At 40.5% G+C, this 14,882-nt stretch overlaps 1 protein-coding gene across 2 annotated transcripts; it reads right to left on the bottom strand.

Annotated features, from left to right (window-relative positions):
- Positions 1 to 372: 372 nt before the first annotated feature.
- rnf168.S (ring finger protein 168, E3 ubiquitin protein ligase S homeolog) lies at positions 373 to 13,905 on the bottom strand. Of its 2 annotated transcripts, none has more exons than XM_018265882.2 (7): positions 13,716 to 13,905; positions 9,968 to 10,275; positions 7,684 to 7,760; positions 6,865 to 7,044; positions 4,674 to 4,789; positions 2,896 to 2,968; positions 373 to 1,519 (listed from the first exon to the last, which is right to left on the bottom strand). In XM_018265882.2, the coding sequence occupies exons 1-7, from the start codon at positions 13,730 to 13,732 to the stop codon at positions 617 to 619; spliced, it is 1,674 nt and encodes a 557-aa protein (XP_018121371.1). In that variant the 5' UTR covers positions 13,733 to 13,905; the 3' UTR covers positions 373 to 616. The 2 variants fall into 2 exon arrangements, with proteins under 2 accessions (XP_018121371.1, XP_018121372.1); XM_018265883.2 differs by having other exon boundaries at positions 6,874 to 7,044.
- Positions 13,906 to 14,882: the final 977 nt, after the last annotated feature.

Here is a 14,882-nt window from a genome sequence, read left to right as displayed (position 1 = left end):
CAGTACATTGTCATTCTGTTAAACACAATTTTTGGTGTTACTGTTCCTTTAACAGACAGATAGCATACAAGGGGCCAGGCATGTTGCAGCCACCTTTCTATTGTTCTCGTTGTTTAGACAGCCCAAACTATCAGAACAGCAAGAAGTGAAGAGACGCTTAGGGTCTGGCCACACGGCAGATTCGGGGAGATTAGTCGCTAGGTGACAAATCTCTTCTTCGCAGCGACTAATCTCCCCAATATGCCTTCTGCTGTCTTAAATGTAAATCGCCTGGGGGCAGGCACACGGAGCACTTCGTTTTCCGAAGTCGCCCGAAGTTTCCTCGTGAGGCAATTACAGGCGAATTCGGAAAACTAAGCGTTCCATGTGCCTGCCCCCAGGCGATTTACATTTTAGCTGGCGGAAGGCAGATTGGGGAGCTTAGTCGTTGCGAAGAAGAGGAGATTTGTCAACTGGCGACACTAGCAGATATGGTTTATCAGTTGATGATTTCAGAAAGATCAGATTCCTTAACTCGCATATTGTATGGATATCAGACAGTGTCAGCAGGCTAGCATACCTGTACCGAATATCACACAAAACGATTTTATAGGTACCACAACAGTTACATAGAACTTTATTTTCCAGTGGACCTTTGAAATAGGTCCAGTATAGTTGGCTGCTTGTTACTTGGCTTCAAAACATTTATCCCATCAGAGGACCCCTCAGTATTGTTTACTGCCCTGCTTTGCCTGACCTGAGGAGATGTGATGCTATTTTTTCTGCAAGGCTTCTTGTTTTCATCTGGACTATGTCCACTCTGCGTATTCCTACCCTTATCTTGGACAGGCATTTGCTCACGAGGAGGAAAAGGTGAATCCTGGCACTCTTGTAAATGTGAGCCCCTCTTAGGTCTTAGTGGATACTCATCTGGAGATCCCTTTCCTCTGTTTACTTGTTTCACTTCTTTGTCCAACTGGCTTTGAAGCTGGAGGGCAAAGAGCCTATCTTGTTCCTCCTGTCTCAGCCGCTCATACAGATTCTCTTCCAATTCAATGAATTTCCCTGCATGAACACTTGGTACTGGACAGTCCTCTGTCAGAGACAGCTTCTTCTTTTTTACTTTTCGATAGCTCCCTGCTCTTACTTCTAAATCAAGATAACAGTCTTCACTTTTTCTTTTAGGAGTTCCTGTCATACCAAGATGGGTAGGTGTACTGCAGATCATTGCATTACTCTCAATTGCTTTCTCTGGAGAACAGTATGCCCTTTCAGGGGATAATTCCGCTGTGTTTCTTTGTTTTTTCATTGTCATGCTCACTTCCATATCTATAATGTCAGAGCAAGAATAAGTGCCATTGCAATCCTGGCTCCTTTTAGAACGACTATCCTGCAGGCTGGCTGCGTCAGAGTCCACTTTATAGCAGTCTGTAAAACAGGGCATTTGTAAATCAACACATTTCTCTTGTATCAAGCTGGTGAAAGGACACTGAGTTGAGAGTTCTGGCTTCTCATCTGCATCCATCAGGATGCAAGAATCCTGGGGGGGGGGAAGCAAGAATTATATTTAAAATTAGAAGATTGCTGACTCAGTTACCATTTTCAGTATAAACAACAGTCCTGTCTTACGAGCCATAAATTAGCAGTTTCTGCTTTTATACAGACCATCAGGGTAAAATCATTAGTTTAGGAGAAGAAAAGGTAGAATCACTGAAGTGCACCAAGTTGTAAGGCCCAGTGATTGTAGACATTTATGTCCAACCTTCGGCTGATCTCTTCTTCAAGAGGGACACTTTTATTATGTCCACTGCCATTTAAATCCATGACCCCGGCATCCACTGCACCTATTGAAACTAGGAACAAGCACAACAGACAAACGGGCAATGAAGTGCTGTACTATGCATGTGACCAATAGGGTGCATCAGATGCCTGGGACTAGGGTTGACACCTTTTTTGGAAAAAAATACCAGCCTTCCTGTGTATATTTAGATTTTTTTTCCCTATTAATAACATTGGGGGTTTAAGCATAGTTTTTACCGGTCAGGCCGGTAAAATAATGGCCAGGTGGCGACCCTACTTGTAGGAAAAGTACAGTGATTTTTTTTGAATATTAGCAAAACGCTCTGCACCTGCCTCTTTAAAGGGACTACTGTCATGGGAAAAAATATTTTTTTCCAGAATGCATCAGTTAATAGTGATGATCCAGCAGAATTCTGCACTGAAATCCGTTTCTCAAAAGAGCAAACAGATTTTTTATATTTAATTTTGAAATCTGACATGGGGCTAGACATAGTCAGTTTCCCAGCTGCCCCCAGTCATGTGACTTGTACTCTGATAAACTTCAGTCACTCTTTACTGCAAGTTGTAGTAATATCACCCCCCCCCCCCAACAGCCTAACAACAGAACAATGCGAAGGTAACCAAATAGCAGCTCCCTAACACAAGATAACAGCTGCCTGGTAGATCTAAGAACAGCACTCAATAGTAAAATCCAGGTCCCACTGCGACACATTCAGTTACATTGAGTAGGAGAAACAACAGCCTGCCAGAAAGCAGCTACATCCAAAAGTGCAGGCTCTTTCTGAAAGCACATGACCAGGAAAAATGACCTGAGAGATGGTGCCTACACACCGATATTACAACTAAAAAAATACCGGTACACTTGCTGGTTCAGGAATGAAATTTTATATTGTAGAGTGAATTATTTGCATTGTAAACAGTGTCATTTAGAAAAAAAAACTACACCATAAAAATAATTACAGAATGATACATTTTAGTTTGTGGGGTGTACCTACGTTTGCCCCACAGTGTTATAGGCCTTCTTTGTCTTTTAAACACAAGAAAGTCTACCCAGCTTTCCTCTGCCTTAAAAAGAATGCTAGTTTTAAATTACATATACAACATTTAGGTAGTTACCGAATTGTCAGAATCCCTGGATTCGTCAGTTCCAACGACAGCCTTGGCTCTTTGAGGCTTTGGAGAAAGAAACCTATTTAAAAAAAAAAAAATACTTTAACAGAGCTTGACTTTGATCACATGTTTCAGCAATCAGACAAATACATTGTCCCACTGCTCATGACATAAAAAGGCCATATTTCACCAGTCTGTATCCGATGTAGAAGCAAAACTTTTATGGCGGCTGGAGAACAAGTGCTGTCAATGTATGTTGTTCCTATTAAAAGGTGACTATATTTTATGTAGTTTGGTATTTCTTTAATGGATATTGTTTTCTCTAGCTTCTATAAAGGAGTTACTCTGATTGCAATTTTGGTGTTGCCTAACTAAAAGATGTTGCACTGATTCAACTGTGTTTATGGCCTCCCATAACCTCCCTATTGTTATGTAATCCTCAAAAAAGAAACTGCAGCAGATGTCTCAAAAACAAACATAGCACAGTCTGACATGGTCAGTCAAACAGAAATCCTAAGTGGGGGACTACATACCAGGGAGAATTCACTAAATGTATTTTCTACTGTACAGAGAGATATCATACAACATAGTACAGGTATAGGATCCCTTATCCGGAAACCCGATATCCAGAAAGCTCCGAATTACGGAATGGCTGTCGCCCATAGACTCCATTTTATACAAAAAATCCAAATTGTAAAAAATATTTCCTTTTTCTCTATAATAATAAATCTGTAGCTTGTACTTGATCCCAACTAAGATATAATTAATCTTTATTGGAAGCAAAACCAGCCTATTGGCTTTATTTAATGTTTAAATGAATTTCTAGTAGACATAAGGCATGAAGACCCAAATTACAGAAAGATCCGTTATCCGGAAAACCCCAGGTCCCGCGCATTCTGGATCACAGGTCCCATACCTGTATAAGCATTACTTTATTGGGCCTGTTTTGCCAAATAGCAATTTGTTTCCCAAATGCTTCAAATGAACAGAGACTTAAAGGGATCCTGTCATCGGAAAACAAGTTTTTTTCAAAATGCATCAGTTAATAGTGCTACTCCAGCAGAATTCTGCACTGAAATCCATTTCTCAAAAGAGCAAACAGATTTTTTTTATATTCAATTTTGAAATCTGACATGGGGCTAGACATTTTGTCAATTTCCCAGCTGCCCCTGGTCATGTGACTTGTGCTTGCACTTTAGGAGAGAAATGCTTTCTGGCAGGCTGCTGTTTTTCCTTCTCAATGTAACTGAATGTGTCTCAGAGAGACATGGGTTTTTACTATTGAGTGCTGTTCTTAGATCTACCAGGCAGCGGTTATCTTGTGTTAGGGAGCTGTTATCTGGTTACCTTCCCATTGTTCTTTTGTTTGGCTGCTGGGGGGGAAAGGGAGGGGGTGATATCACTCTAACTTGCAGTACAGCAGTAAAGAGTGATTGAAGTTTATCAGAGCACAAGTCACATGACTTGGGGCAGCTGGGAAACTGACAATATGTCTAGCCCCATGTCAGATTTCAAAATTGAATAGAAAAAAATGTTTGCTCTTTTGAGAAATGGATTTCAGTGCAGAATTCTGCTGGAGCAGCACTATTAACGGATTCCTTTTGAAAATTTTTTTTTTCCCATGACAGTATCCCTTTAAGGTAGAATTGTTTCTAGATGTTTGAAATGCAACATATCCTGGTAGACCTTTTCTTTTGTAATATAAAATTGGTATACCCTTAAATATAGCTGTCAATACGGATACATGTCTGTAATATTAAAGCGGTTTGTATTTGCTACCTCACCTCTCTATGTCTCCAGATACTCTCTGCTTGTTTTTCACCTTTCTGCTAGGCTTAGAGACCACCGCTTTCTTTGAAGTCACAGGTGAAACTGAAGTACAGGAGGCGTTTGACACATCCTTAATGAACAGAATTCAAAAACAGCAGGTTATTTGGATTGTCTAGTTGTTTCTGCATTTTGCACCATATATGATTAAAACACTTTCCCCATCTCAGCAGCTGTCTGTGTCTGCTAGATGGGAATACTAAACAAAATATACACATTTTCCCCAATAAATGTATCTGAAAACGGACAAGCCTGACTTTCATATATTGTTCTGAAAACTGGTTTACTTTAATTTCAAGTGGGCAGGAGTCAAGGATCACCTGCACTAAAATAAATATGCGCTTGTTTACTTAATACTACTTCTTTAATTTTTCACTATTTTGTATGTACCTCTTTTCCCAAAACAGTACACAATTTCAAAAGATTTGAAGAATGTGTTTTTCTTTTAGGCCTAAGCCAAATTTTCTTTTTATAACAAAACATTTTAAAGGGTTGTTCAACTTCAAACACTTTTTTCAGTTCAGTTGGTTTCAAACAGATCACTGAAATTAAATCACTTTCTATTTGTGACCGATAATTGAAGTGTAAAGTTTAATTTTTCACCTTCTAATGCAGCTCTGAAGGGAGGGGTTGCAGACTCTTTAACGGTTTTAAATTGATACATTAAGGGGCAGATGTATCAAGGGTCGAATTTCGAGGGGTTAAATCCCTCGAAATTCGACTGGGGTATAGAATCGAATAGGGAATTCGGGCGAATTTACGCGCTGGCGAATAGGCGAATATTCGATCGAATAATTTTCATTAGATCGAATGATCGATCGAATGCCTTTCTATTCGATCAAAAACGTAGAAAAAAAGCCTATGAGACTTTCCCATAGGCTTTTAAAGCAATTCGGTAGGTTTAATCTGGCGAAGTAGGCAGTAGAATGATTTTTAAAAGAGTCAGTACTTCGACTATCGAATGGGCGAATAGTCGCAGCGTTTTTTCGCTCAATCTATTCGAATCATTCTACTCAGGCGAATGTACACCAATTCGATAGTCGAAGAGCACAAAAAACTCCTCGAAATTTGAGTTTTTTTCCCTCTATTCATTTACCCGAGCTTAGCGAATGTGCCCCCAAGTTGATACATTTTTTATCTTTGTCCCTGTTTTGCTCCGAGTTTTATTAAAGGCAGCTGTTACAATTGATACAATGGTTGAGTTGCTAATATTCCACAGATATTGTTGAGAAATGTATCAACGTAATGAAGCAAATTGCAACAGTTCAGATGCTCCTGGATTACTGAGCTGCCAGACTGAAACCACAGAGACACGAACAGTAAACTTAAATTTTGGGAGAACAGTAAAAAAATAAAAGATGGAAAGCAATTGAAAAAAGTCTTTGTTTATGGTGAACAATTTAAAACAACACTGAACTGAAAAAAAGTGTTTAGAAGGTGAACAACCCCTTTAAAGTTCTAAACAGAGGGAATTGCTGGCGCAGGAGTGTGGCCAAATCCAGAGCTGGGGGTCACCAGATCAGATAAGATAAAAGCTTTGAAAAAGTGGAAGGATGCAACAAGGGAAAAGGGATGTTGGGGGGATAATGAATATGAAGAGGGGCCACTGGGAAAGGAGAGACAATCTGACAGAAATGGTATTCATATCAGTGCGTGAGGAGAAGTCAGTGTTACATAAACAAAAAGCATTGATTGGGGAAGGATTTGTCTAAGAGGTGGTGGAGAAGTTTTGATAATGCGGCCATTGATCTTATTACAGGCAGATGTAACAGAAGTGCAAATTGGTCGTGAGAAACCGGCGTTACCGAGAACTTGCTAAAAATAAAAGATTGATGGTGGATATCCCAATTCTAAACATGCCTTTTCTCTTGGTTTCTGAACTGGATGTGTAGGGACGAGTGGTAATTTTTTGACTGGCTGTTAAGAGTTAGTGGTAGGAGCATAATGGTGTATAGATGTATATAATGGGAATGCATGATTGATTGTTGGAGTGTGGTTTTGTGTGTGGAGTTAACCAAACATTATTTCTTTTATTCTCACCTATTGGGCGCAGTTGCTCAAGTAAATAAATATTAAATTCAGAATGTATTAGAGGCTTTCCTGGAGTATTACATGGAGCAATGTATGGTTCAAGAGTTTTTCAATTACCAAACCTACACTGAGTAACCGAGCCAATTCCTCATCCCTTTTCAGTTGTTCCTCCATCTCCCTCTGCACAGCTTCTGCATTAAGATGTTCTTCAGCTGCTTCTTCTGCCAACAGCTTTTGAATGTAATCCTCACTTGCCTTTCTCTCTGCCTCTTCTTGAGCAAAGCGTTCAGCTTCTATCTGAAAAGACCAAGAATTGTTGCGCAGATATTGTTAGACCACAGCTCCCTCCCTGCAGGCATTAAAGGAGAACAAAATATATAATTCGCCATATTCTTCTAGAGTGGATGCCAACATTAGATTCAAAAAGACAATCGTTTTCATTTTACTGTGCATGGCAGGAACAATGAACTTCTACAGAAATACCCCAGCCTGGTGCATTTTTTTTGCTAACTGGATCACTGACACAAGTGATTTTAACTCTAGTTCTCCATTTACCCAGACTATATACTAGAGCAGTGATCCCCAACCAGTGGCTCATGAGCAACATATTGCACACCAATTCCTTCGATGTTGCTCCCAGTGGCTTCACAGCAGGTGCAGTTATTTTGTACCATCCAGGAACATTTTTCAAGCTTGCATTGCTCCCCAACTCTTTTTACATCTGAATGTAACGGACAGCTAAACAAATTTAGGGACCCACGTATATAGTATGCTGGAACTTTTAATTGAGCAAGATATGGCTTCAACGATACAACTAAAAACCTCTCTACAAAAAATATTATGCATTTATACTGGAAAGTCCCAACTTTTAAGTGATTAAACTTTAGGGACCAACTTCACATTTCCTTTAACAGAAGGGTGAAAACATTTTCTTACCTTGTTAACTTCAGATTCATATTCCTGTCTGATTTCTCCTGGTTTACATAAAAGTGGAGCTGGACAATATGTTAACTCTGCATCAAAAAACAAAGGAGAGCGTTAACAATCTGATAATTGCTATTTGCACGTTCTTCCATTAAAAGTAGGGTTGTATTGTTAATAGACATTTATAAAGCATTGTAGTTTTGGGAGAGATGTGGGGCGTTATTCGATTTTTAATGGATTCTACATAATAAGAATAATGAGCACTTTAAAATGCATATACTGCATTTATGTTTTTAAATGCAACAGATGCATTTTTGTGAGTTCAACATGTATTTCTGTTTTATTGCATTATGAAGGTGCATCAGATTAAAAAACAAAACCACAGCAAAAAAAAGCAGCAGACTGGTTTTAAAGAAATGCACTGCAATAAAATGCAAATATGCACTTACAAAGAGGCAGAAAATAGCGCAATACATTAGTGCAGGAGTGGACTGGGATTCAGAGTTTAAAGATACCCAATAAATATTGACTTTTCATGGCATCTTAAAGCAGGCCCTCTTGCATTTGATATATTTAGGTGTGCTCAAATATGCATCTAAAATGCTTGTCAAACACCAGTACCTGCTGACTGATCAAGTTGGCAGCTTGGTGGTCCATTTGTGTGTTCCAAAACAGGACCTGCCAGATGGATATTGGGCTGGAAATCAACCAGATATCAATTATGTAGGTTTGAAAATTACATTGGCTGAGGACTAAAGAGGTCCACTGTCATGGAGGTCTCCTGATGGGTCTGCATAAACACCTGCTATTAACCAATAGTCCCAAGGGTCAAATGTTCAGACCAGCCCAATTTAGCCCATCCCCTGGGTGTTGTGCATGGCCAACTTATTACTATTATTAACATGTATTTTTAGAGCGCCAACATATTGCGCAGCGCTGTAAAATAAATGTGCTTATAGAGAAAACATGTATTACATAGATATAGCATACAGAGTTACATACATAACAACCAGTACCGGTACAAAAGGTGCTTATAATCTAAAGGGGAAGGGAATGAGACACAAGGTGCAGGAGTGGGAAAGATAAAAAATAAGCAGGTGAGATATGTAGCATATAATATTGCATCTATTTGCTAAACAAGTGTGTTTTAAGAGATCTTTTGAAAGCAGAAAGGTTGGGAGAAAATCGGACAGACTGTGGGAGAGAATTCCAGGGGAGAAGTGCAGCCCTTGCAAAGTCTTGAATCTGAACACTTAAAGCCCCCACAAAAAAAAAACCAGGGATTGAGGTCTTTACCTGTAAGTACTATAATGAAGAACAACAGGGGAAAGTCCCAATATATTTATCAAAGGGTAAAACAGTAATTGTAACCTTTATGCCACAGTTCTATTTACTGTTTTTTTATGGGCTGTGTCCATCAAACACGCACAGTAATAAGCCAGTGGTCCGGTAGGTGTACTAGCATCTTTTTAAACAGTTCATATTTTAGGTTAGGCCAAGTCAAAATGTAATGAATCACACTAAGTTTGGCATATAGCTAGAAATGCACATTACTATATCAAGCATCCTCCAGCATAAAACAAATGCTACAGGGTGAACAATGCCTGCAGTGTTTATAAAGTTACTTCTCGTATCAAGCATTTTCTGTGATCTTCAGAGACTGACCTGTGTTGTCTGTTTCCAGATCTTATTTTGAAGGAGAACCAAACGCTAAAAATGAATATAGCTAAATACTCCATATTTTATATACTGAACTTATTGCAACAGCCTAAGGTTTCAGCTTCTCAATAGCAGCAATGATCCGGGACTTCAAACTTGTCACAGGGGGTCACCATCTTGGAAAGTGTCTGTGACACTCACATGCTCAGTGGGCTCTGAGCAGCTGTTGAGAAGCTAAGTTTCGGGTCGTCGCAAATTATCAAGCAGAAAATAAGGTTGGTCTGTAATAGAAGCGGATGCTACAGCAGGGCTGGTAATTAAATGCTAATGCTAGTTGCACTGATTTCTGTGCCGCCATGTAGCAGTAATCTGATTTACTAATAAGCCTTGTATTGTGACATTTTTAGTCTATGTGTACTGTATATTGTCCCTATGCTCAGTAAGTGACAGTACCATGGAGCATGTGCAGTGAATCAGCAGAAAAGAAGATGGGGAGCTACTGGGGCATATTTGGAGACACAGATCTTCCCTGCCAAAGGGTTTATTTGCTTTGGGCAACCAAAACATAATGCACAACATTTGAAGCCTACTTCTTTAATTAAGCTTTAGCTCTCCTTTAAAAGAGACCTGTACTTACCATCTGCAAGATCATCAGAGTCTTGCCCACTGGCCCGACGCCGACACTCGTTTGGGTGCTGCTTTTGTATTATCTCCCACAACTCTTTATTAACCAGAGTCCGAGAATGGTGGCGAGCCCAAGTCGATACCCGCTTGCGGCAAAAAGGACAGCACAGGCTAGTTTTTTCTACAGTCATCTGGAAGCAAGGGTTGCAAAGGGTGTGTTTGCAGGGTAAGGTCACAGGTTCCAAAAGGATCTCCTGGCATATTGGACATATACATTCTGACCAAGGCAAAGGAAGCTTCTGCTCTTTTGTCATCCTGGATCTAAGAAGAAGTGTAAGAAGGTCAATAAAAGATAAATTAAGATAGCAATTTACATCCTGATAAAATACTTTTTGCACAGGTATGCTGGTTAAACGATCCACAGATTTGTTTACTTGGATATTCGTTGGCTCATCCGTTGGCTAGGTTTGAAAATTTCTTTTTATTTAAGTTTTCATTTTTACAATGCAGCATAATACAGTGGTTCTGTACATATATCAATGATACACAATTGTCAAATAAACACTTACATGTGAAAAGACAATAATAAAACATTTTAACTAAACTTATTGCTTATTATTTCTCTTTATTTCCCCTATCATTAATTCTCCCATATACGCGGTCTTTCGAAGGACTATGGAGATATCCTCATTTTACTCGTCTAGCCACCAGAGATAGAAATAGATTTTCCCTTTTATAGGAACTTCACTCTTGTCAGAGACCTAATGCCCATTATAACAATTGGTCTTATGCGGAGAGAGAAGTTAAACTTAATCCCGAACTGGTGGCTTGGGATGCCCATGGCTGCCATATTGATAAAAATTTCTTATGAGTTCCTGATAAGAGGGAGGTCAGTTTTTCATTTATCATTATCGCCGTTATACGGGCCTTTAGCTTTGGTATGGAAAGCAATGGAGTCCACCACGATTTGGCAATCAATCGTTTGGCTGCTGTAAATATAAATAATTAATTTCCCAAATATACCGTTAATATTAGGTGTCCATTGGTTAAACAAGACAACCCATGGGTCTTTTCTAATATGAATCTGAGTCATAGAATCAATTATACCGAAGACCCTTGACCAGTACGTTTGCACTAAAGGGCATTGCCACCATATGTGGGCCATAGTTCCTTCTTCTTATTTCTAAAACAGGCCGATGATTGCATTGGGAACATTTTGTGTAAGTGTGAAGGAGTTAAATACCAACGGGTAAGTATCTTATAGGATGTTTCCACTTGGCCCAAGTTAATGGAACACTTATTTGTTCCTTCCCACATCTTCTCCCAAGCTTTCGGATCCAAATTTTGAACTAGTTATAGTAGATGGAAGAGTCATATATGATTAGGGAGCGATACAATAAGGTAATTAAGCCCATAGTTTGAAAATTTCATCAGCTGGCACACCAAACTGGCCAGTGCATCGGCAGAAGCTGAGCTTCCTGCTGTTCTAATAATTTGGTTTTTAAGACAGAATATACGGAACAATTAAAAGATGTCCATATGGCGTATGACCCCTTTTATACATGTCAATTAAGCCTGAGAGCCAAATGGTTGGATGCCATATAGGATTGCCCATTGTATGGTATATAATACAGTCACAATGAAATTGTCCAGCGCCAAAACTCCTCTTATACGGGGCAACTATTCCCCCCCGAACTGCCTCCCTCCCGGCTAGAATGTAAATCACCGGCAGGATAACAATCGGTACGATTCGTTTACTGAAGTCGCCTGAAGTCGCCTCACGAGGAATCTTCGGGCGACATTGAAAAACGAATCGATCCGAGTTCCATCCTGCCAGTGATTTACAATCTATAGCCGGCGGGAGGCAGTTCGGGGAGATTAGTCGCCCCGAAGAAGAGCCTTTTTATCGCCAGTCGATTAAATCTCCCCGAATCTCAGTGTGTGTCTCTGCCCTTAGGCTACAAATCTTTTGTTATTGTTACTTTTTATTACTGATCCTTCTATTCAGGCCCCTCTCCTATTCATATTCCAGTCTCTTATTCAAATCAATGCATGGTTGATAGGGGAATTTGGACCCTAGTTACCAGATTGCTTAAAGGGGTGGTTCACCTTTACAGTAACTTTTAATATGTTATAGAATTCCAAGCAACTTGTCAATTGGTCTTCATTATTTTTTTTTATAGTTTTATAGTTATTTGCCTTTTTTCTTTTGACTCTTTGCAGCTTTCAAATGGGCGTCGCTGACCCCTTCTAAAAAGCAAATGCTCTGTAAGGCTACACATCTAGTGTTATTGCTACTTTTTATTACTCATCTTTCTATTCAGGCCCTCTACTATTCATATTCCAGTTTCTTTTTCAAACCAATGCATGGTTGCTAGGGTAATTTAGACCCTAGCAACTAGATTGCTTAAATTGCAAACTGGATAACTGCTGAATAAAAAGCTAAATAACTCAAAAAACACATGTAATAAAAAATGAAACCCAATTGCAAATTGTCTCAGAATATCACTCTCTACATCGTACTAAAAGTCGTCTCAAATGTGAACGACCCCTTTAAGATGCAAATTGAAGAGCTGCTGAATAATAAGCTAAATAACTCAAAAACCACACATAATAACAAATGAAAACAAACTGCAAATTGTCTCAGAATATCACTCTCTACATCATTCTAAAGTTATCCTTTTAAAGGCATGACAATATAATATACTGTTGCCCTGCACTGTTAAAACTGATGTGTTTGCTTCAGAAACACTACTATAGTTTATAAACAAGCTGCTGTGTAGCCATGGGGGCAGCCATTCAAGCACAAGATACACAGTAGAGGACAGTAATCAGTGTCGGATTGGCCCACAGGGATACCAGGAAAACTCCCGGTGGGCCAAGGCGTCAGTGGGCCCTCCTGCTTCAAAACAGGTGGCATATTTCATGGCCATTACCTATTTCTATGAGAACAAAGAGACTAAATAGATGGAATAATAGATTATAGTATATAAAGAAAAGTGACTAGCAGAATAAAGGTTTGCGTGAGAAGAGTAATTATAATAGTACTGAGAGTGGGCCCCTGATCTAAGGTCTTTTGGTGGGTCCCTGGTCTAAGGTTTTTGGGTGGCCCCCTGGTGTCCCAGTCCGACACTGACAGTAATTCTTTAGAATCACATTGTATTCTACAGAGCTTATCTGTTTTTGAACAGATTTTGCTGTGTAAACATACAAAGCAACGCCAGTGTCTTCCATTCTTATATAGAAATGCATCAGCAAGGGCAATGGAATTAGGCTGTTTAGCGGAAGAGGCTGCTGATTGGCTGAGTTCAATTTGGGACCATCTCAGCAGGTGTTTACATTGAGCCCCCCAGTTGTCGGTACATCACAGCTGCAGCCAGGGCTGGATTGAGAATTAAAATGGGCCCTGGCATTTCAGGTACACAGAGGCTCACCCAGTTCGCCTAAATACTGACTTTCTATGGCCCCTTATAGCAGCCCCTCTGGCATTTGCCAGAACCCATAGACTTTGGAGAAGGGGAAACAGCCCCAGGAATAAATGGAACACTAGAAAGGAGCAACTAATTACCAGGGCGACAATGACACTGAATTGAAAAACATAGTGTATTGAAAAGACTGAGGGGATTAAATGAATCAGGTAAACCCAACACCTTCCAGACTGGAACAACCCATGTCATCCTGGGGGGCGCACGTCATTTGAGAACATGTAAGAACGTCAGGCCCAGCAAGCTGTACAGCTCTCCGGAAGTAGACTAACTTACCCCGGACGTTCGGCCATTCATACTCTTCAAGTACGCTCTCTCTAGGGAACTGTGGTCTCCCAGGATCCTGAGCCACCGTATACAGAACCCCCACAAAGCCGACAGATAGATCGCGCCAATTAACTGAGCGCGTTCAACTGCTAGCAGTGCAACCAATCACTGCAAAGGCAAGCGCAGTGTCTCCAGACGTGGAGGCGGCCAATCAGAGCGCGAGAGACGATGATTGGCTGCCTGTGCGTTGACGCCAAGACTAGGTTTCTCGCAGAGTTCAAATAAGGTTATTAGGTTCTAAATAGGGGACGATTGTTGAGGAAGATGGAGCTTATTTGTGGGGAGACCAGAAAGGGCATTTGCGCCCCAGTCAGAGGATGCCTCAGAGCAGAAAATAAATAGAGCTTACTTTATTATGAAGACGCGGTTTTACTTCATAATATTATAATAAAAAAAACTCAAACATTATAGTACTTAAAGGGGAAGTATCGCAAAAATGAAACTGTAATAATAGTTTTATCATACTGAAATACGAAACTTTCTAAACTTTCAATAAATAATTCTGTACCGGTTCTGAAATAATCAAGTTTATCTTCACTATCCCTCTCTCCAGTGTCGGACTGGCCCGGCGGGACACCGGGAAAAAACCCGGTGGGCCCCGACCCTCGTGGGCCCCCGCCGGGCCAGGCCCCCTCAACAGATATCTTGTTTTTTTAAATAAAAAAAAAAATCTTCGTCGATGCGCAGTGTGCGCATGCGTGCAGACGCAGCGCCGTGCGCGCGTACACACAGAGGGTGCCACCGTGTGCGCATGCACACTGAAGGGCGCCGCACGGCGCGTTGCAGCAGGGGGACGGGGGCCTGTAGGGGGGCCCTGGACTGGAGTCCCGGTGGGCCCCGGGCCCCCCAGTCCGACCCTGCCTCTCTCAGCATCTGTTTCTCCTCATTCTGTCTTCATTCTAGAGTTGGGTGTCAGATGAATGATCCAATATATCTTATAGGGGGGCTCCTTTTGCCTAGAAGATGTATTAGAGCTCATTCTATTAAAATCACCAGACATCATGTCTCTCTACATGCAGGATTAGTGCAAAAGTACGGAATGCATTTTAGGACATCCTGCAGCGAAATACATCTCCTTTATGCAATGTCCTCTGCCTTCGGAATGGCGCATCTGTG

Source organism: Xenopus laevis, chromosome 5S (genome assembly GCF_017654675.1).
Source record: "Xenopus laevis strain J_2021 chromosome 5S, Xenopus_laevis_v10.1, whole genome shotgun sequence".
NCBI classification, from domain to species: domain Eukaryota; kingdom Metazoa; phylum Chordata; class Amphibia; order Anura; family Pipidae; genus Xenopus; species Xenopus laevis.
This window is presented reverse-complemented; position numbering and strand designations above follow the sequence as displayed.

Coding starts and splice junctions, on each gene's coding strand:
- rnf168.S (XM_018265882.2), bottom strand. Junction 2,969..4,673: donor GTATCTGGAGACATAGAGAG/GTGAGGTAGCAA, acceptor TTTTTTAAATAG/GTTTCTTTCTCCAAAGCCTC. Junction 1,520..2,895: donor CCAGGGATTCTGACAATTCG/GTAACTACCTAA, acceptor CCCCCCCCCCAG/GATTCTTGCATCCTGATGGA.